At 32.6% G+C, this 23,935-nt stretch overlaps 1 protein-coding gene across 1 annotated transcript in view; it reads right to left on the bottom strand.

The window, feature by feature from the left end:
* LOC148278620 (sensory neuron membrane protein 1-like) overlaps positions 1–19,658 on the bottom strand; it is a 42,960-nt gene extending 23,302 nt beyond the window's left edge. Inside the window, exons 1-2 of the mRNA XM_088231137.1 lie at positions 19,545–19,658; positions 11,380–11,537 (exon numbers count right to left, since the gene is read on the bottom strand). Coding sequence (XP_088087263.1) covers positions 11,380–11,537; positions 19,545–19,658 — 272 coding nt within the window. The remainder of the gene's footprint in view (positions 1–11,379; positions 11,538–19,544) is intronic.
* Positions 19,659–23,935: the final 4,277 nt, after the last annotated feature.

The raw sequence follows: 23,935 nt of genomic DNA, 5'->3' as shown, positions 1-23,935 counted from the left end.
TTAGTGCTTCAAACATTTAAAAAGAGTAATAAATATTTACCTAATGGGATAATGGTCTTTATAAATACTAAGGTCAGATTGTTTGGTCGTTAGTAATAGTTATAAATCAAAAGTAATCATTAAAGTTTTGAAAAAGTATTTTTTCTTTTTTTATACGAAAAAGATTCGTTTTAAAAAAAAATTAGCAATGCTTTCAATTTTTAACTACAATAAAAATCAGTTTATCCAAAATTCAGTCATTTGCATTGCTAAATACCCAGATCGTTATTAGTAAATAAAAATAAAGAAGAAGCTGTGCAATTAACTTTGCTGGACACGTTTTAGTTAGTTTTTAATGTAATTCCAATTCGCTGTATTATTCCCAAAGCAATGAAATCTGTCACTCATTAATCCGGATAATCAGAGTTTTACTGTTACTTATGATCAAACAAGCAGTTGTTACAACAATGTAATGACCTGAATATTAATATAACATATGTTATTAGTTTTCTTACTTCAGAATTTTCAAAGGAAATCTAATATAGGTATGTAAATAGTTATAATATGCAAATGAGTTTCCCTAGAAACTTGTCTAACTTAAAACCATATTACTTAATAATTAAGTTCAAACACTTTATATACTGTTTTAAAACAAAATTATATTAAAACGCAAGAACAAGTTTTTAAGTACGCAAGCATTGTATACTAATTACTTTACTTGCAGCGTCAGGTGTTTAATTTAATATCTTGTATTAATTTATATTACACAGTGCTTAAGTTCCTCACTAAAAAGATTATGTTTTAATGTTTTCATCACATACATATGTTACGAATCATTCATCATTGTTTATTTTTTACGCAATAATAAGTAGAAATACGTTCCCTAGGGAAGAAATCCACCCTGTCTGCAAACATTTGGACTTACTCAAAACATTTTTGATGAAAGTAACTGGTATTTTATTTTATTTGGGAAATCAATAGTTCTACACACATATTTATAGTATTTAAATTTATTTCAACAGAGAGGGAAACATTTTTGAGAAGGGAATATGGAAGTTTAGGCATTTACAGGGCTTATGACCTGTCATTGGCTGGTTTAAATAGCCACTTTACTAACTGTGTAACATTCACCATTCTGACCATGTTTGAACATCACATTTCCTCAACTCTTAAATCTGTTGACTTTTGTGAAGTAAAAGAGCTGAAACCTTTATCATGTGGGTGAGATTCATCAGGCTGAACCAAACCACCTACTAGGCAACGCTTGAAAGCAATTTTCCAATTTTTATACTTCTTCTTTTACCAGGTAGTTAATTCAACGTAAATGTCTAAACTTCCATATTCCCTTCTCAAAAATGTTTTCTTTCTCTGTTGAAATAAATTTAAATATGAATTACTCCCTAGGCAGGAAATCCAGCCAGTCTGCAAGCATTTGGACATACTCAAACACTGTTGGATATTTATAGTAAACAAACAGATATAATTACAGAATTCCACAAAGTTGGTAAAGAAAATATATTACATATTTAATAAATACATATAAGTTTATACATAAAAAATGTTATTTTCATGAACTCGTAAATATTTTTCAATAATTAAAGAATTTTTAAATATTTTTTTAATAACAGGAAGTTATTGTAAATTGGGCGGGATTAGGACAAGGTTGCTTGAAGAGAGGATAAGGAGGGGAAGGGAGATGTACATATTTATTATTATAATGTCTACTAAGTTACATAATGCATTTTTAGTATAAATTTTGTTTGGTATAAGAAGTATAAAAATTGAAATACTGTTTTTCAATTTTCAAAACAGGCGTCACCTTTGAGCAGTTGCTGAAATGGATCAGTCGGATGAATGTGGGATTTTTGGATTTTAAGAATAACAATAAAGTGATATATTACGTAGAAAATGTGACAAATGTTAACAACAAAATTGTAAATAAAATAAAATGTAATAAAATCTCACCCACATAAAAGGATCGTTAAATATACCAATCTTATTTTACTATTTTGACAGTATAAGTGTGTTATATTTCCGACACATGCGAGCTTAAAGTGTATAGTATGTTGCATTGCTTGAAAATAAAGGCACTTTGAATATATCCAGATGTCTGAGTTTGTCTTGCTGGCTTTTGCATTAAATGTACGCGAAACAATACACAATTTTAGTACATGCAAATAAAACAACTATTTAAATGAATACATTCTGGAAGCAAACATTATATATTTCCTTCCTTTGTGGCCTTTGCATTTCTATACTCAGAACTTAAAAAGTTTGTATTGGATGAGAAAAAAATAAGCATCGTGATTATATCTATTTTGGGCAAGTTATTGGATTTTCCTTGTAAAAAAACAATGTCAGTCATAATGCTATAGATGTTTATAAATGAAAACAAAAAAAAGCAAAGGAAAAGACGAAATTTAACTTTAAAAAACAAACAAAAAGCCACAAGCCGCCCGCGTCGGAGTATCTCAGTATAGGATTTGAGTGAACGTAAGATTTATAAGTCACACGTGACGTCATCAACCCTTTTGGCCAGTTACGGGCCGTTTTATTTCTATCAAACTTTAAATAGGAAATTATAAATGATAACATTTGTTTCAGATTTTTATAGTAAAATGCTCGCAATCGTAAAAATATTCTTTAAATACTGAATACATTTAAATTCGTATCCCCAGTTTATGAAAATACCCTATTCCGCCGTCGCCGACTGTTACGAAGATTGTATAATTAAATAAAATGAAATATTTTATGTCAACCTCGTTGGGATCAAACTAGAAACTGCTCGGTAAATAAACGCACTAACTAATTAAATGCAGATTAGTAAAAAAAAAACGTATTTTAATACAAAGCAAACGTTATTTCCCTGTATAAAAACATTTTTTCCCTGTATAAAAACGTTTTTTCCCTGTATAAAAACGTTTTTTCCCTGTATAAAAACGTTATTTCCCTGTATAAAAACATTTTTTCCCTGTATAAAAACGTTATTTCCCTGTATAAAAACGTTATTTTCCTGTATAAAAACGTTATTTCCCTGTAAAAAAACGTTATTTCCCCGTATAAAAACATTCAGACATACTTAAACCATTGTTGATTCAACTAACTCGTATAAGAAGTATAAAAATTGAAAAATTGTTTTCAGCCGTTGCCTAGTAGGTGAAATGGTTTAGCCGGATAAATCTCACCAACATTGGTTACGCCACATTAACTATATGTGTATAGCAGATTTACTATGTTGAGGCATTCAATTTTTTTGCTACCTACTGGACCCTCGTTAAGATGTTGCAATTCCTACCATGGGTACCAATATTGTCTGCGGCCCTATAATAACAACCGAACTGTTATCGTGTGCGCATGTTTCTTTGATATTCTCACTGCGATCTCGAATAAGTTATTTTTGCGATCAATAATTCATCTTATCCACTGTGTCTTGTAATTGCATTTAATAATCAAGAAGCTACGTCAAGTGCCCCTCCTTCCTGATCACGGGATCTGATTCTGCTTGCCACGAGAGAAGTTTCGAACAGTAATGTGCCAGAACCCTTGTACAAGATAGGTTATTGCATTCATTGTATTAGGATTCGGAGGCTAAGTAAATAAAGATAACTCAAATCCGCGAACCAGACAAATTCGAGCGTTCATCTACCAACTGGCAAATGGCGCGATCACATATGATAAAGGTTTCATATTTACTTTACAAAAGTCAATAGTTGGAAGGGTTAAGGAAATGTGGATGTTTGAACATATGCAGAATGGTTAATGTTACACAATGTGTAAGGTGGCCACTTAAAACAGCCAATCATATGTCATTTGCCCTGTAAATGTCTGGAATTTCATATTCTTTTCTCAAAAATAGTTCCCCTCTCTGTTGCAACAAATTTAAATCTTATAGTATTAAAAAATCACAGTCAGGATAGAAAATATACGTACCTACTTACTACACATAAATATTCATTTATCATACATACTTATGCAAAGGATATAAACACCTATACATAGATAATATTAGGTAAATATACTCACATACAAACCCTCATACATACATACATAGAAACACATACATACGTATCATATACAAATTGAAATTAACGGTAAAAGACGCATAAAATTACACTAGAAGAAATAACAAGGCAAACCTATACTTGCTAGATACATTTCATAACGTATTATTGAATTTAAGTTAAATATTAAACTTATGTTGCCACTGAGGAACTTGACTTTAAGGAAAAGTATTTTTTTGCAAGTAAAATAAAAGCTAGCGGTACCATATAATATGTTTAATATTTAAAAAGTATCCGAGCGCGATGTATACATTGTATAATGTAAAAAGTTGAAGTCTCAGATTGAATTCGTTGGAAATCAGATAAAGAATTTCCATGTAGCAAGCAACACCACAAGATGGCGGCGCGCGGGAAAATTGACAGCTGTCAAATAAAAAAGGCGCTTGAGATATCCTATTACCTCGGGACAATAAAAAATGTAATGCCGGTAAATTATCTGACATGACTCAACAGATAACTTCAAGAATACATCTAAAGTGCTGAAAGGACGCATTAGAATAGGACATGGAGTGTGATTTGTGCTGTTGATAAAATAGATTTATCGTATTCTTGGTGGCAAAAAGAACAGAGTTCGATTTAGTTAACAAAATACATTTTTCCGTCGTAGTACCAGCATTTCAGTTGATTAATGATACCTTTAGAAAATATTTATTACCGTATGTACTACAAATTATCGCTTGGCTAACGGCACCGCGTAGGTCATCTTTGTTTTTTTACAGGACGACAAAAAAACTACTCATTTTATTGAATTATTGCAGTTGGTTAGACGGTCAACTGTCAAACTAGCGTCGCGGGTTGGATTCCCTCCAGTTACAAGAAAAAAATCCAGGAAAGTTTTTTTTTCAATTGGTCTGGGTGTTGTGGTGTATTTTAATAGCTTCCTTCTATATTGTCTCTTTCCCACCTGCTGACAAAACTCTAAAATTAAGGCTTAGCAAGTCATTCCTTAAAAAAAGAAAATTGAAGACGAATTAGACAGGAAGTTTTCAATAGACGACAATTTATGAATACATTTTCATTTGAAGGCGTGATTTAGTTGAGGTTTCAATAAAATAAGTAGTTTTTTAGTAATCTGGTAAATAATAAAAATGACTTACGCGTTGTTGTATAAAGGACAAAATATACAAACACCGATACGAAAAAGTCTTTATAGATTTTTTTATTTATTTATTTAATACTTTACCAAAATACATTATAATAACCAGACCAGTCAGTCATGACGAAACCTAACCACTGATAAAATTTTTAAATAAAAGTGGAATAAAACTATATACGTTTTTTACTTATTAAAATTACAATGCAGTTCCGCCAAGAAACGTCAGAAGAAAAACTAAGTTTATTATTTTATATCCTTAGAATATTCAAACATTTTAATTTTTTATTTTTTATTCCAGGATCTTTTTCTTGTCTCCTTCCAAACTCATTACCTGATCCCCCATTTCTCATAATAAAATGTCTTCTTTTACAATACAAGTGTTTTTATTATTTAAGTTTAAATGTGAAAGCTTAATCTTTTTCTGAGCGTGCTTTCGGTAAAACAAAGCGCAATTATACATACTTTAGTGTTAACATTTATATGTAAAAGTTAATTATTGCTCGAATACAAGTCGTGTGATGTTCAGCGTAATAACGAATTTCATCGCTATCCTACGAGAGGAGGTGAAGGTTTCAGATTCCCCAAAACAAGAATCCAGTTAACTCAAAATAAGCTGTATCATAAAGCCTTAAGATGTTTAATGAAATGCCAAAAGAGATTAGGGATGCAGGGTCTATCGCATTGTTTCCTGGGATGGCGATGATTTTTGTTAAAAACAAACATCCATGCAGGTATATAAGGTGTCATCAGAAAGCGTCTAGATTTTATAACAATGTTTTGTTTTTAAAACTATTTATTTAAATTGAATCCGAGTAATGATTTTACAATTTATAATTATAAAACTTATGTCCTTTTGCCTGAATTCAAAGTTTGTAATTAAACAGTCAATGACGTATTATAACTCCTAGCCTAGATTTCCTTATAAATTAGTTAACGAAATTTCATGGCAGATCATTGTAATCAATAAAATAAATATTTCAATAAATGACAGGTTGACACTTTTATTCACTCAGTTTGATGAACCAATAACCGGTTTCATCGCTCTCGCGATATCGTCAACAGTCTGGCAATATCACAAAACCGATGAAACCGGTTGTTGATCCATCAAACTAAGTGGATTATAGTGTCAGCCTCTCATTTATTAATTATTTTTGTACTAACTTCCATATTCTTAAATAATTCAAAGTCTCGGTAAAGATCTCTACCAATATGTAAGGGAGATGGACTGAATATGGAATAGCTAAGGAATTTCCTTTTATTATGACCAATTTGTAATTAGGTATTACACATTAAAATCTTTGGGAAGATAGTTATGTAATATATAATGTTATCGAACATAATTTTAAACAAAAAGTATTAGTTTGCCAATCAAAATAACAACAACTAAAACAGCAGAGAAAATGTATTTTTAAAAAAGTGCTCTTAATATGATATAGTCTTTTAATTCTGCATGCAATAATCACACATGAAATCAATATTTTCGCCCCCCTAACTCTTAATCTAGCGCCAGACAATGACGGCAGGCTTTCACTCTTTTGTGTTCTTTTTTCAAAATATCGCTTTTCTTTTGTTAGCCTTCCAGTTTTGTTTTGTAAGTAGTCTGGAACCAGGATACAACCTAAAAAATACAAGTATATTTACTTATGCTTAAACTCCATACAAGAAACAATATTTCTTATTTCAAACAGTACTCCACACAAATGTCTCCCAGATATTTCATATTAGGAACAAGATTCATTCAAACAAATATTAAAAAAAAAAAAAATCATAACATAATGAAATCATTTTGTATTGAAAAAAAATTGAAAAGTAATAAAATGAAACTTACGTAAATATCATTTAGGAAAAGCACAAAAACGTAATCACTGTTTCTGACTCTTATGGTGCGTCTGACATCCGAGCGGCTACTAACATGTTTTGGTCAGTCGGGTTTGGTCGGTCAGTAGGGAAGTGGAAACGGTGGGTTATGAAAGGGTATTCTTGCTTAATTTTTGAGAAACACCGCCATCTCATATTAGGGACGTATGCCATATTTGGTACATCTCTTCCATGTATAAAATTTACGAGGGAGGTTAAAACGTAAGCTTAAATTTAAGGGGTGTATTATTTTCGTGATTAGTGAAAAAAGCTGTAAAAAGATCTGTTTTGCTTCCTTTAAAGGATTTGGAGAAGGAAAATATATTCATTTAAGTCGCTATTTCTTGGAATTTGTCAAGGGTAAAAACCACTTGAAATAAATTATTTTAAAAGCATTATTTTATTCGTGGTCTTGATTTTTGTAAAACAAAAAAGATTTTTTTGATAAAAATAGTATTATTATTTTTAATGAGACGCTTTATTTTTGCCTGAAAGCATTAGATTCTGAAAATCAGGTATTATCATTTCAACAAGAAATACGTTTTTTAATTTATGTTAAATGTAAGCTTTTTCAAAAATATGGAATACGGGTGGATTTTTTTTATTCTACATCGTTAAATGCCAAGATGCTTTAAAATAGTGACTTTCTGTATAAAACACCTAGGATTGAGAAGTCATATTTTATTCAAACAAACCCTCACGCCCTTTCCCCGTAAGGGAAAGCAAAGGATTGAACGCCATTTCACTCTATCTTTGCATACATATCTCGCTTCTTCTACATTCATACATCGTTCATGCACGCGCGCTGATTATTCCTGCTTTTAACCTGTCCATCTTCAAGTATTTTTGGGATTTGGTCATGCCATGTCTTTCTCGGTCTTCCTCTATTTCTGCATCCATCAACATTCGCATTGTTAATATTCTTAGCCGTTTTTTCACTCTACATTTGCTCCACATGTCCAAACCAGCGCATAGCTCTTTTCTTGATTCTGTCGATAATGCTTATATCTTGGCCTTACATAATGTACGGATCTCAACATTTGCGCATCTATCGTACATAGTTTTACAACACATTCCCCTGAGAGATCGCATTTCAACAGCATTTAGCCGGCTTTTATTCCTGTTTTTCCAAGTCCATACTTCGCTTCATACAACCAGGACTCCATTGTGAACTGCTAATTTAGCCTCTTGCGACAAATATTTACTTGCCATTTTATTAATGTAAATTCAACAATATTTTGAGTTTGTCCAAATTTGTGTAGATAAGGACTGGATTCAACTCCTTGGGGAGCTGTTCATATTAACACATTACAACAGAGATGAAGAACATTTAAGAGAAGGTAATATAGAAGTCTAGGCATCTACAGGGCTTATGACCTGTCAATGGCTGGTTTAAGTGGCCACTTTACACCACTTTTACAATGTTTTTTTTATACTAAATAATGTTTCCCTCCCTGGGGTGTCCCGTGCCGAGGGAAACATTTTACAAAAAGTGAAACAAGCCTTAAATTAGTTTGAAAAAATATGATTAAATTAATTTTAAAACTATGCAAAAATTTGAGACTGAAAATAAAATTATAAGCAATGTCTCAAAGTAAGTTGTTTGAAGAAATGCCAGAAAACAAAAAATTAAAAGTGTAAATATATTTATTGTATACTATTATTGTATTGCCCTTGTTTGTCTTTGCTACATAGTTTTATGTTCTTTTTGTTCGGTTTCTTGCATTTATTTTTCTTCATGTAACTGTTGTAATTGGCTTAGGCCTTATATATAATAAATAAATAAATAAATGTGTGCATATAAAATAACAGTTTGAATGAAATAAATTAATATAGTAAGTGTAGAATAATGATAAATAATCTTAGAATAAGTATAGATGTAAATATTATATTCGATCATGTTTATGATAGTACTAAATAAAATATATATAATTACAATCAATAAAATACTCTGTTCTTAGATCTCTTGAGTTTATTTTAAACGACTACTAGTTTCGGAAAGCACAGATCTTTCCATCTACGTGCGTTATTATAAACTGATTATTATTCTTTGTGAATTAAAAGTATTCAATCAACAGTTTGAAAAATTTATATGAATACCAAAACATATAATTCTTTAATCCAATAAGTATCGAGGAGCAATTATGGTAGGAATTTTTAAATGCCGTAAGAAACAAATTGAAAAAATTAATGGAAGTAAAAAAAAACATTTTTTGTAGACCTAATTGTGCCCACGTAGAAGGGCATATACCATACATCATCATCATCATTTCCTTTCCACACCGATTGGTGCATAGGGCACTGTATTGGTACACCAATTAAAGCGTATCTTGATCATTTTTGTTAAATAGAAGTAAGATGATTAGTCTTTCGCTTCAGGTAGGAGTCTAGGAGACTATGAAATATTCTAGTGTGAAAACACCCTTTTAAATAAATATTTCGTATCAACCACGTCGGAAATCAAACCCGAGACCTCTTGCATGGTACAACATTACACCATGAGGCCGACATATACCATACAAACGATAAAAACAACAAAAAAAATTAACGTAAAATGGTGTTATATATTGCAACGAGGTACCATTGAGAATCATTGAATTTTGTGAAAAAAGCATTGTTTAAAAAAAAATCTTAGTAGATCTTTTCCTGAAAGTTTGTGTAGAATTACAGAAAAAAAATAGTCACGTATACCCTTCTACGTGGGCATAATTAAATCATTGTTATTTACAACATGTTTTAAATGTTTAAACATTTATTCTAATATCTATACCTTAAAGCTGAAAGGCTGGAAGTTAATTTCTTTGCAAAATTGAGTTATGAATGTCATTTTGTTCGTATATTCAGATTCTATTCATGCTAAAAACATTGGCGTCCTCCGGCTTACCACTTCTGAAATAGCTTTTTCTAAAACACCAGTAGTGCAGTAATAACGCTTATGCTTTCAACTAAATTCAACGGCTTGCTGGTATTAAAGCAGTGGATACCGAATAAATTCCACAATTTTTATAACGAACTACCTCTGACGCAGCGAGGAATTTTGCGCAAGATTAAGTCTTATTGTCATAATCAACCATACTTAACCACTATGTGATTTCTTTTGCTGTTAATTTCATTATTTTACTTTGCTTTTTTTCACGTACTGTTTACTTTTAATTACTGTTTTATTGCTTTGAATATCATTAAATTTATATTTACCAGTTATTTTCATAAATAATTAATGTTTTCATTAATGGCTCGCAATTGAATGTTTTTTCCTAAAGAAAACTTAATAAATACATTGTTTTTCATTCAGTATTCTAAATTACTTTTTATACTGAAGTCCGAGTAGAAATTAGGGCGCGGGCCGGACGGTTAGAACTAAAAATATTGAAGTCCCATAGTTATTTGATAGTCCACATTTTAATGGTTTTTTCTCAAACATTCTCATCAAAAGCCTATAAATTCATAAAAACAGCGATAAATTGTGTTTTTACTTCGAGAAATTCATTTGAAACAATTTTATAACTTCATACAGCTCTAAGAATTTGTATATCTGGGTAGTATGTTTACTAGAGATGGAAATATGGACAAGGATATTGAAAGGAGGGTTAGTGCCGGTAACAGAGTTAATGGTGCCTTAAAGTCTGTCGTAGCAAATAAGTGTCTATCGCAAGAGGCTAAATTAGCAGTTCACAATGGAGTTCTGGTACCAACCCTAATGTATGGAAGCGAAGCATGGAGTTGGAAAAAAAGGGACGAAAGTAGACTGAATGCTGTTGAAATGCGATCCCTCAGGCGAATGTGCGGAAAAACAATGTATGATAGGTGCCCTAATGTCGAAATTAGAGCAAAATGCAAGGCTGAGTTAAGCATTATCGACAAAATTAAGAAAGGTCTTTTGCGATGGTTCGGTCATGTGGAGCGAATGAATGATGAAAGAACGGCTAAAAAGATTTATGATGCAAATGTGTCTGGTTGTAGAAGTCGAGGAAGGCCGAGAAAGACATGGCATGATCAAGTATAACAAATTCTTGAAAGTGGTCATGTGAAAAGTCGGAATAATCGACGTGCGTGCATGAGAAGATGTATGAATGTGAAGGAAGCAAAGGAAGTGTGCCAGGACAGAGTGGTGTGGCGTTCTATCCTCTCTGCCTACCCCTCTGGGGAAATGGCGTGATGGTTAGTTAGTTAGTTAGTTACAGCTCTCCTGAACAATTTACCAAATGTGACTTCCAGCATTTTAGCTTTAAGATACAGATATAATATTAACCACAAAGAGACATTAAATATGTTTTCTGTTTAATATTCGGTTTCCTCCCCAAAACAATTCATTTCAAATTTCTGCCGACGATGTCACTGCATTTTAAGCATAATATACACTCGTGTTGCAAAATAGAAAAGACTCACTCGTAATAATAAGGTCCAATTTCCTTGAGTTCCGGTTTCGCCCCATTCATGACCTCGTGAGGGTTGGTACAATTAAACAGATAGATTTTAAATTCCAATGCAAATGGTATTGTCGTCCACATGTCTCGAATGTCGGTACCCTTGGCGAGAGTCATTTGCTGAAATTAATAATATAAAATTACTATTGTTGATTTTGTAACACTTCATTATAAACTATTATGAAAATAAAACTTTTTTATTAGTTTTACACGGTTTTTATTATTTTACAAGTGACAGGGTTTAGAGAACACCCTGTATATGGATTTAAAAGGTATCTAAAGTACAGATATGAAAAAATAATAAATGAGGGAAAGAACGTTTAGTATAATTTATTTCTTAAAATTTAGTACATACGTGGAAGGTACAATAATAAAGCCTAAGAATTAATATGTAGAGAGTAGAGTGTTCATCCAAAATTGTAGTAGTGTTGAAGTAGTGTACAAGAATAAAAATTGTGTAACTCTAATAACACAGTTTTATTTTCATAATAATTTATACAAAATTACTTTTAATAATAACACAATGTTTTGTAACCTAACTCTCGCGTGATCAACTCTAAAAAGTTTTTTTTTACAGTTTATTTTTTAAATTTTTACCACTTTGGCGTTCACTGGTTGGAAACGCAATCAACCTTTCCGGGCCTAAGCTGGAAAAAAAAACATGAGATCCCGAGGAAGAGATCACGAGATACCAAGAATACCCCACCTAAAATGCTATAAATACTGCTTAAAAATACCTTATTTCATCATTATGATTGTCATGGAAGTGTTTATAAATACGACAATAATATTTTTTGAGTTTTTTGCGAAACTCATACTTTTTAAAATAAAATATGACATAGTGATCCTCTTGGTGCTACGCGTTGAATAACACTGATCTTTAGTCACTTAATCAGTGGGGAGTCGGGATAGGGAATGCATGTACAACCTGACGCACGAAATCTGGATTTTTGTGGTTATTTCAGGAAATAAGCGACCAAATAGCAAGAAACACATGTGCGAACTAATAAAATAATAAAGATGATCAAACTGAAGGGTGATGAATTGTAATGTTTGCTGTTTGCGCCGGGGAAAATCAAAAATAGATGTGATTTTTTATTGAAAAAATTATGCAGAAAAACATTTTAATTATTTTCATATATTATGGGGAAGGATTATGCAAAAAATTAAAAAAACGTGATGATTAATAAAAGTTCTGTTAAAAATAATATGCTCGTGGGGATCTTAGATGCCCTCCTTAGGCGCGGACGAGTTAATACATTAAAAAATAAAGCCCCTTTCTAGGGAATATTTACTGGCCTTTTTGGAACCCCAATGTTTTCCAATTTAAAAACTAACATTTTCCAATTTTATTGAAGCCATCAATATTGTTTGTAATTAAGCACCGAACATATTATTTTTAATAAAAAAAAATTTGGTTTTTAGTTTATATAGTTTAAATAAACTTTTAAAAAAATTATAACCAACGAAAATTAATTAAGAAAAAAATTAATAATTGGAACCTTTTTTTACAATGTTTTGAGTATACCTAAATGTTTGTAGATAGGCTGGATTTTCTCACTCGGGAGTTAATTAGATCAAAATTTGTTGCAACGGAGAGGGAAAACATAAAAGTTTCAGATATTTAACTACACAAAAGTCAACAGATGGAAGAGCTAGGGAAATGTGGATCTCTAAACATAGGCAGAATGGTGAATGTTTCACAGTGTGTAAAGTGGTCATTTAAACCAGCCAATGACAGATCACAAGCCCTGTAAATACCTAAATATCCATATTCATTTCTCAAAAACGAAATGTTTGTATTTAAATGATTCCGGTTATGACTAAGTTTTGCTATGGTAAATTTATGCGATCTTACGATTGTACGAAATATTACGATTTTAAACTAGTCGACATCTTGAAAACGGGAATCAAGTTGTGAAAAAAAAGCAGGGAACAAATTTTTGATGCGGATTCTGCTTCATACACAACCATGGGTCTACAACTTGATCAATATTTAAAAAAAACCTATTTTTAAGTCTTTTTTCGTTTACTAGATCTTATTTTAAATTACTAAAATTTCTGATGAAAAGCAGAAAATTATAATTATTGATTGAAGAGTAACCTGAGTCTTAATTAAAGAAATATGGGAAAAGATTTATCGTTGTTTTTGGACATAGTCATAACTCAAATTAATACTCTGAAATATTTCTATAAATTTTAAGTAACTTTTGTTCGTTATATAATACCAATCAACGATTTTACTAATGACATTTAAAACAACATAATGTTCTTACTTTGTTAAGGAAATATTATTTTTGTGGTTTATTATTATCAACAAATATTGTTTATTACAGTCTTGCGTAAATAAAGACCAGTTGATTAGCAAATAGTTTTGTTTTAACATGTATTAAGTTAAAAAAGGTTGCGTGTATAATTTTAAACTTAACTTTTTTAGAGCAACTGCCCGGCCCCTTACACGTGATTTTATATATTGATTGTTCTTTAATATGCTCATCCCAAATCTAAAATCCATTTTGTTTACATCTTGGTTACAAGTATTTTAGAAATGATGGAATTTTACAAAACAAAATTGAGCATAAAAGCTGCCAAATATTAAAGCAAGTAACTACTTAAAATGTAACCTCAAAACTGCAATTATTTCAAAATATTACTAGTATTAAATGATTTTAATTAAAAATTTGCAAATGAAAATACTACTACTGCCTTTATTATAAAAAGTCATTACAATAATCTAAAGGATTATAATAAGCAATAATTAGGAAATATCACGTTTTTAAAACAATTCTAGATTGACAAGTGTATATGAAATGCTGTCGAGTTAACAAAAAAAAAATGTATTTATTAGAAGCATGAAAATATTTTTAAATTTGTAATTTTGAATTCCCGCGAAAACAGTTCAACGTATTGGGTTCGCCCCTAATACGTCACGTTTCGGTTAAACTTTGAACATTGTTTGTGATCGTCAAAATTTGAATTGAAAATCGCCACGAATCTTAACGTCCCAATCGCCAAGGCCAAACTTTTTGTAAAGACACATTTTTTAACAATTTTATATAAAAAATCATGTAAATATTTCTCCACAATATCCATATTGGTTTTAAAAATACAACTAATTTTTCTCAATGCATTTAACATGTTTTTATCGGTATTCTAAATATGTGATATTTTCCAATAACAGATAAAAGTCGATATGAAGAGAAAGAAAATATGGTAAAACGTGGTTTTATTTGAAAACCGTCAATAATGGACGACGATTTATTTTATTTCCAAAGTATAAAAAGAATTAAGTGAAAAATCTAATTTTAACCTACATAATATAAAGTTACTTTGATTGTCAAACTAGAGTATGTAACACTGTTCTAAAACCGTAAAAAATGTTATTTATAAAAAAAAAAATTCAAGAATTTTTGGATAAATTTTATCATAAACCATGAGCTCGAATAATTTTGAAAAAACTGAAAGAATTGAAATGGGACGGTAATTTTGAATATTATTTTTAGATCCAGATTTAAAAATAGGTACTATTATTGCTTCTTTAAATTTTGTAGGGAAAGTTTTATCGTTAATTGATCTATTTAAAATAATAGTCAAGGGTAGTGACAGTGAATGCGCGCATTGAAAAACAAAAAAAGGAGCAATCTCATCATTTCCACTTCCCTTGTTTGGGTTAATGTTGAGCAGATATTTCGTTACCTCTTTTATCTCAAAAGTTGCATTACCAATTGAGTCGTAATCATTAAGTAAATTTGGCGTAGATGAAATATTAAAAGGTTGATCATTAGTATTACTGCTAGGTGATTCATAAGATGTTTTAAAATATTTTAAGAATAGATCGCAGATGTCCTTTCCCCTTGTACCAGATGTCTCCCCATAATGCATAGTTTGAGGTATATTACCTCTTGTGTTAACATTTTTTGCAAATGACCAGAGTTTCTTAGTATTACTTGGAATTTCTCCATCTACTTTGGCAATGTATATCGCGTAACATTCTTTTTGCTGAGTTTTTTGACGTGACCGGAGCATTGAAAATTCTAAGTAATCGAGTGGGTTTTGATATTTAATCCATCTTCTATGAACGTTGTGTTTATTTTTTATTATCTTGATTAAGGCAGATGAGTACCAAACGGGATGTTGGTTTTGTTTAATTGACTGCTTAGGAATAAACCGTAAAATAGTATCTTTGAGTATTACATAAAAAGCGTTCACGGAATTATCAATAGACTCAGCATCGATTAAAACCGACCAATCAACCTCGCGTAGATAAGAATTTATGATTGAGTAATCCGCCCTACGAAAAAGAGTGATTTCTTTATGCGGTATAATTAGAGAGGGAGATACCTTTATTCCGATGTCTTTATGTAATGCTGGATGGTGAGTATCTTCAGTGACAAGAAGTGCGTCAGAATGCGTTACGCGGCAATCAATATCAGAAATAATTAAGTCGAGTAGCCTTCCGTTTGCATTACGGATATTGTTAAATTGATTAAGTTTCGCGTATGATAACGTGTCTACTAAATGCCTGCTAGCTTTATTACATGATGTATCAGAAATTAAAAGCCGAATCAGGTTGCGGAATCCAATCCAATGTTGGCATATTGAAATCTCCCATAACAAATATCAGGTCTTCGGGATTTTGATCTTGTAATTTATCTAAAACAGAAAGAAAAGAATTTACAGCAGTTTCGTAATTGCGTCCTTGAAGAAGATATACGCATGCAATATGAATGTTCTTCTTAGAGGTAAGTTTGCAGGCAGGAATGGTAACCCAAATGCTCTCTGCTGAACATGCTAATTCATCCCTAGCCTGAGGGTGAAGATCTTTTTGGCAAATGATCATCACCCCTCCTCCCCTTGTTTGGTTAAAATCGTCATATTTTCTATCAGCTTTTAGTATACAATACTGAGTGGAAGGAGCGATATCTTCATCTAAAATACTGCTATAGAGTCAGGACTCTGTAATACCGTATAAACAATAAGTATCATTTGACAACAGATTCTGGTAGAATATTTCTAATCTACCACGAATGCTTCTACAATTTTCATAATATGCCGTGAAGTTTATTGCGAGTGTTGAAATATTATAATATTAAAGATAGTAAATTCAAGTATTTTTATACAGCCCCAAAAGGTAAGTAACTGTAACAGTGAGTTAAGCAAAAAAGAAATAAATATTCTCGTACCGGTAAATAGAGTTATATGAATAAAATATTTTTCTGCGTACGTACAACTAATGTAATCGCGTAAGGTTTTAAATATATATTATAATAAAACTGTACAGGACATGTGTTTTTTTTGTGAATATTTATATAAAATTTTAAAGTTAAAAATAATATGATACATAATTTGCTAAATAAGCATAATATCTGATTTATAACCCGGCGTACATGTATTGACTCAAATAAAATTAAATATGTATTTGTAAGCAGTAAAAGTGTGCGTAAACAATCCACCAAATCAAAACAGACGTAAGTAGTACTTTTACTGTCATTGAATATAAAAAATGCGAAACACTTTAAGTTTATCGAGTAAAGTACAAAAAACATACTTGCGTTTACAATTATTAGTCTATTGATATTGATTTTTTAAGCGCTAGATAATTGACTGTTAACATTTTAATAATCAAATGTTATAAAAACTATGCGATAGTAATATTGACGGAGATGTAGCGTGTTCGAATTGCACGAGTTATTGAGTGAGTTAGAATAGTATATATAAATTACGATGCCAGAGAAAGAGTAAGAGATACACTGATATTCCATGCGTTTAAAAGAGAAATAATAAGCTTGTAATGCAGCGCGGTAATCAAATGCAACAGATTGAGGAATATGCGCAGGGATAAACAAACGTTGAAAAAGGAAAAAAATTGTAAGTAAATTACAACTATCGAAGACAAATAATCTAAAGATAATATAGATAAGTATTAAAATAAAAGAATCAAAATAATAAAAATTAAATGACACATTGTGTGTTTCAAAAATAATACAGGTACCTATATTTACCAAACTCAAAATACCTAACGCAAAGTAAACATCTGTATTGATGACAGGGTGGGGGAAAGGAAGGATGACAGGGGTTTTGTAGAGGTAGAATAGGGGAGCGAGAGGAATATAAAATATAGAGATAATACAAAAAAAAATGAAATTGAAATGTGAATTAATAAGGTTATTCGGTGCGAAACTTGTCGAGGTCACTAGTGTTAAATATTTTGATCACCGGGGATGTAGTGTTGCGTCTTATGAAGATGTTTCCATTCCGGGTCCAGCAGAAATCGTGCCCTTTCTGTCGCGCTGTGTTTTTGCTTTCAAAAAGGAGTTTCTTCTTTAAAGATGTAAGGTGTTCATTACAATACATTGGTTCCGCAGTCCCTTGTAAGCCAATATCTGAAGTAGTCAAACCCCGGCGTTTCTTGACGACGGCCAAAAATCCATCTCTGGTCATCTGCCTTAAGAATCTGACTACTATAAGTTTCGGCTTATTAGGTTGAGACGGCAGTCTGGAGAAGTAGTCTATGTCGCATTTTTCAAGGGGAAAATGAACAGTTTTGGTAATTTTATTAACAATTTCCAATATGTCTTCTCCGGTTTTATGAGTGATTCCTTGAATTTTGATATTGTTCCGTCGTGGCCATTGAGCTGTTTTTGTTTTTGTAATTCCTCAAGATTCCCTTGCATGCCATCTAACTTATTAGTTTTTCCTCTTGCAATAGAACTGTACGAGACGCGTTTCCGCCTCGTATAAAGAATTGTGAGACTGTAAAAATCTCGGCAAGGCGCTGGTATTCTACTGCGAGCTGCGATAGGTATCAGTAGCCCGTAGGTATGAATATTTATTCCAAATACTGTCGGCTGACAGTGGCGGCTAGCAGGTTGTAAATCCGCTTCTGGATTCGGCTGAGTCCAGGAAAGATGCAGTGAAGATCTGAAGACGAAGTGGCGAAGTAATCGGGCAGAGTAGAGTTAAAAGAGAGTGTTTACTGTTTTCGATCGATGTCTTTATTTCTCACATGTGCACATATTTATACAAGATTACAAAATCTGACCCTACGGTTAACTTAGGTATGGGAATGGTGCCGGCCCCCCACTCCTGTCAAGTATTCTCCCGAGCGGCCAACGTAAATAGGCGCCCCCTAGCCAACGTATAAGCCCCGACCCCCGCCTCCGTCCCTTCATTGCACAATCGAGCGCCGACTAGAGCGGACGTGAAAGGGCCGCTAGCTTGACACGCTCCCGCTCAATTCGTCCTTTATACGGCAGCGGCCGGTTAGGCACGGAATTAGCCTCGCAGACTCATACATACTAGGTTATATATTAAATACAAGTAAAATAATAATTGAAACATTTATACGAACATACAATAATAAAATAAAGGACTATGACGTCGGCTACAAGAACGTTAGCCTCCATGGCATCAAATTTGTCATTTATAAATGACACGCTCTCTTTCATGCCGTAGTTCGGTCAATTCCATACGAATATTTATAATTTCAGCGAGTATAGTCTTCGCCTCCGAATTGTTGATAACCCCTGATAATTGCTCGTTATCAGTTCCGAGCGATGTGTCCCGAGCGATACCAGAAATACAGTCAGTGCACTTTACCTTACCACGACGTTCGATAGATAATCTTTTGTAAGCAGCCTCTGGCAAAACTCCGCACACGGAATGATTTGCACCTTTGCACACTGAACACGTATAATACGCTCCGGCCGTGACCGGCTTTTTACACACTTGACAGAGGTTAGACATATTGCAAAAATAAATTTTGATTTTGATTTCACCTTTAATGTAATTTTTAAAATAAGCTTATTAACTGCAGAAAAGAATAGTTTAAATCACTCCAAGATGTATTAATTCGCAAAGCCTTTCGTTCAAACACTGCTAGAATAACACAACCACTTAAAAAATATGTTAAATAATACTTTTTATACAGAAACAAAATTAAAGCCGCCACTTCGTATCAGTTTGATTCTCGAGTTTTGATGGTTTTTTATGGAGCCTTCAAATATTTTCCAACCAACCATTGTGACTGAATTTTGATTTGAAAAGTTAAGCAAACTACCTTGAAACTATTAAATCTAGAATAATACTAATTAGATTCTCCTTAGTAATAATCTCAATATTATTTACCTTTGATATTTGACTGTGAAGAATTTTAGGAAAGGCCATCCAACCAAATATTATTCCAATAACCAAGGCAGCTCCTGATCCAATTCCTAAACGTTTGGGAGAGGGCAACTGCATGATGAAGTCTTCAGAATACCTCTCGAAAAATTCACACCAACTGTGTTTTACACTATGGTTTCACTGCACTTAATCAAAATACAAAGTATTATACACCTTTTGATTAAAACTATAGAACAAATCGGATTATAGTGTGCGGCATTGCTACCTCCTTAGTTTTGCAGGTGGATAAATAAAAAGCTTTTCGGGATACGATAAATTTCTTTTGATTTCTGAAATCTTAAATTTTGAACTTTTATCTTAACTCTGGTGTGTCTGGGATACAAGAATTTTTTTTTGATTTCTGAAATCAAAAGAAATTTTTCGTATCCCGAAAAGGTTTTTATTTATCCACCTAACGTTTATTTATCGTCTACATTTTTATGTAGACTTGTATTTTTACAAGACTTGATATATCAAGTATCAAGTATAAATATATTTATCTTATTAATTCAAATGATAAAATTGTATTTTTTGTAATCAGCAAATGGACATTTTCACATCGGATTTTGAAAGTAAAATTTAGATAAATATGCTGGATTTTAACACAAAAAAGAAAGTGATGACAATACCACAATAAATCAATTTTCTCTATAAGGAAGAGCATAAGAATAGAGCTTATAACAAGAAAGACAGAGACGCTGTTCCGTGGCCGGTGTTTGTGTGAAAAAGACAAAAACACAAGAAGAAATTATTTCAATCAGTTGGTTTTTGACAGTAAGAGGGAGTGCACGCAAGTTATATGACTGGAATATTTATATTTTTTTATTGATTTGGCTATAACAGGATTAAATCATACTATAGTTTTTTATAAGTCATGGAAAAGGAATAATTTAATCGTATGAATCTAGATTGTTTTTTTCAAATGTCTGAACTTTGGAATGTTCTGATGATTCAAGAGTTAAATAACGCTAGGCACGTGGTGCTTGTCACTGTCTAAACATCCCTGCAAGAGATCTCTGCAGCGTCACACAACTCTCTTGAGAATTTCTTGGGGTATACGAGAATTTCCGTGCGGATTACCTCCTTCGGGTTTCGTAAGTTCCTTGAATGAAGTTTATAAACTTCGGCTTTGAGATAACTTTAAAAAAAAGAATCTCAGGAGGCCATATCGTTCAGAATCGACTGTTACAGCCCGATTTCCTACTTCAAAAAAGTAAAGTCGGGTGATCCTGTTTTCTGACGCGCTGTTTATACGTCCGCACAGCGTTGTCAACATCTATCATGCGAAAATCGGTAGATATTCGTACAGAAAAAAAAATCGGTAGCTTTTGGTAGATTCATTGTCTCATGGGCGGGGGTGGTGCGGAAAACGAGGGATGTATTGAAATTTCCCTTCCTTTTTCATTACGAAATTTCGCTTAACACGCAAGCGGATTTTTTAAAAACAAACCAAATAGCAGCCCCTTGGACTAGTGGCTGACGTTCGCCTGACACACGGAGACTTCGAGATTCGATTTCGTAAACTTGAACGTTTATTTTTATTTTAAACTTACTGATAAAATAATAACTACTAATCTCCGAAACATGTTACTTAATTAGAGCAGAAAATAGTTACAGGTGACAAAACCTGCCTAGTACTTTGTACAATCTAAAAGATACTTTCGACATCAACATTTAACTAGACTCTGCAACATCATTCAAAAATAATATTCCGAAGAAAATTTAAATTTTAAACCAATTATTCTCACTTATATCTTTTTTCATGACTCTCACTCGCGCACACACATATACACCCTCCCACCCACCTTCTCTCACTCACACACACACACCCTGTTTTGAAACAACTAGTAAAAAATTTAGGCTCGAATTGGAATAAAACTTAAATGACATTTTATACCTAAGCAATATTATCTCTGTTGTTTTAATATATTTGCTTTCTTGTATTCTGTTGCTCTTTGCCTTCATAGAATATATTGAAATGACAAAAATGAAACTTTTCATTAATATTAAATGATCTACTGACATTCCATTAAATAAAGTAGAAATCATGAAATAATGAAGAGAAATGACATGATTTTAATTCATCAACTTAAAAAATCACCGGGAATCATTATTTACGTACTAACCAATCAACGTATGTATTATGTACGACCGAAGGATAAGTAGTATTTATAATAATTTACAGATGGCCATGTCTATAACACAAAAAAATAGCTAGAAATTAAAATGCTCGCAACGATCCATGGAAAGACAGATGCTCGGTGTATGTCTAAGAGACAGAATAAGAAATGAAGAAATAAGGCGCCAAAGCGCCGAGTCGTGGATATCATGGATCGTGCAGCGAAATTGAAATGGCAGTGGGCAGGGCACTTGGCGAGACAAAATGATGGCAGGTGGACACCCAGAATAATAAAGTGGAGACCATGGGCAAACAAAAGAAGTGTTGGAAGGCCACAGAAAAGATGGGTCGATGACATTGTCTCTATTGCCGGTAAAACGTGGATGATGAAAGCGGGTGATGGGAAGGAATGGAGACGTTTGGAAGAGGCCGCCATCCAGCAGTGGAGAGAATAAGGCTGCAGAAGAAAAAGAAGAAGAACAGATGGCCAAAAAAGTAGCTTTCTGTTCAAACAGAAAAAGTCAGTATTTGGTTTATTCGTTTGTAAGTGGTTCGCCTATGTTGGGGACGAATAAATAGTTTTAAAAAATCTTTGGAAGAAACGGAAATTATAAAAATTGGTTGAGTCTCGATCAAATTCGTAGATCGGTAGATTTCACCCAAAATCGGTAGATCTACCGTTAGGGTTGGCAACGCTGCATCGACGCTATGTTTGCAACTGGGAGTACTTGACACACAAACTTCCTAACTGCCTGCACATATCGACGCCACCCCGTCCTTCTGCGACTAATTCTCTCGTCACACAAGCCTATTCAAACTAGGGAGATAGCAAAGCACCCTGCATAACGAAGACAAAAATAATCATCGTCATCATCATTCCCTTTAGGCAGCTAATGGTGCATAGTGCACTGCATTGATACACTAATCGTAATGTATCTTAATCATTTTTGTTATTATGCATGAAGGAAAGATGATCAGTCTTGCACATCAGGTGCTAGTCCGAAAACTACGAAATATTCTAGTGTAAAAACACAGTTTTTAAAATAAATATTTCATTTCAACCATGTCGGTAAATGAAATATTTATCAAGCCCGAGGCCTCTTGCATGGTAGGCAAACATGTCAACCACTACACCACTCGGCGAACTTTTAAATTTCATGTTTTTAGATTCAATATTCGATCAGGTTTAATCACAAATTCACGAAAAAAATCCATTTTTAGCAGCTGTTAAAAAGTTTGAAATTGTACTAATATTAACTCATTCGGGTTTTTAGATAGTAAATGTGCTAGCCCGTTGATTTCGTACCTGTCCGGGAGAATAAAAAATACAGTTATGTTTGTGAAATACAGCCAGAACCTGGATGAGTGTTTTCGACTCGATAGCTACTCTGCGCTAATTGAGTGCGCGCGCCTACCACCACACCCCAAAGTGATAGACGCGTTCTTCCAACACGTTAGAGATCCAAGGTTCGATTTCTGGCTTGGTAAACATAAACTTCGATTTGAAGACAGTTCTAAACTGCAATAGTTCATTGATCCTCAACCAGAACCTGAAGCATAAGACCGATCACTGATCATCTGGAAGGTATTTATGTAACAAAAACCATCCAGATAACTGATGATGATGATCCAGGTTGATGCATGCCATGGATTAAAAATTCTTACTGCATGTCAAAAATAAAATATAAATGTAAAGAACAATAAAAAAAAAACAAATGGTAATCCTGAAGTTTCGCATTTTTTTAAATTAATTGTTTATCTTTTATGTGTGTGTATATTTATTTATATATACACCCAATAGGCATTGTTAAGGACATATTAGGACATAAAGTAGAAAGACACAATGGTATATAGTAGACTTGATGGGAGTGGAAGCGGGAGAGAGGTGTTTATAATTGAATTTGATTCAGTGATCGTTTGAAAGAAGACAACTTGTTATCAAAGAAATCAAGACTGGTATGTTTGTTGGCAGACCTAAGAATTCTGGGCATAGGGGAATGAAAACCAAAGTTAGTTCTATGGTTATCGGTATGAAAGAGTAAGTTTTGTCTGAAGTTTCTAGTTGGAGTATTTAATTTTATCGAGCTCAATAGTTCAGACGCATCAAAGAGAGAGTTGAGAATTTTAAATAGGACTAGAAGGTTGGATTTATTTCAACGGTCTTGAAGAGAAGATATATGTTTGTGTAAATATTTAATATTCAAAACAAATTTATGAAGTACTTTAAAGACAAAAC

This window comes from Micrasema longulum, unplaced genomic scaffold (assembly GCF_059751315.1).
Source record: "Micrasema longulum isolate JH-2025_06_02 unplaced genomic scaffold, ASM5975131v1 h1tg000853l, whole genome shotgun sequence".
NCBI classification, from domain to species: Eukaryota; Metazoa; Arthropoda; class Insecta; order Trichoptera; family Brachycentridae; genus Micrasema; species Micrasema longulum.
Note: the sequence above shows the minus strand (reverse complement) of the source record. Positions and strands in the feature narration are given on the sequence as shown.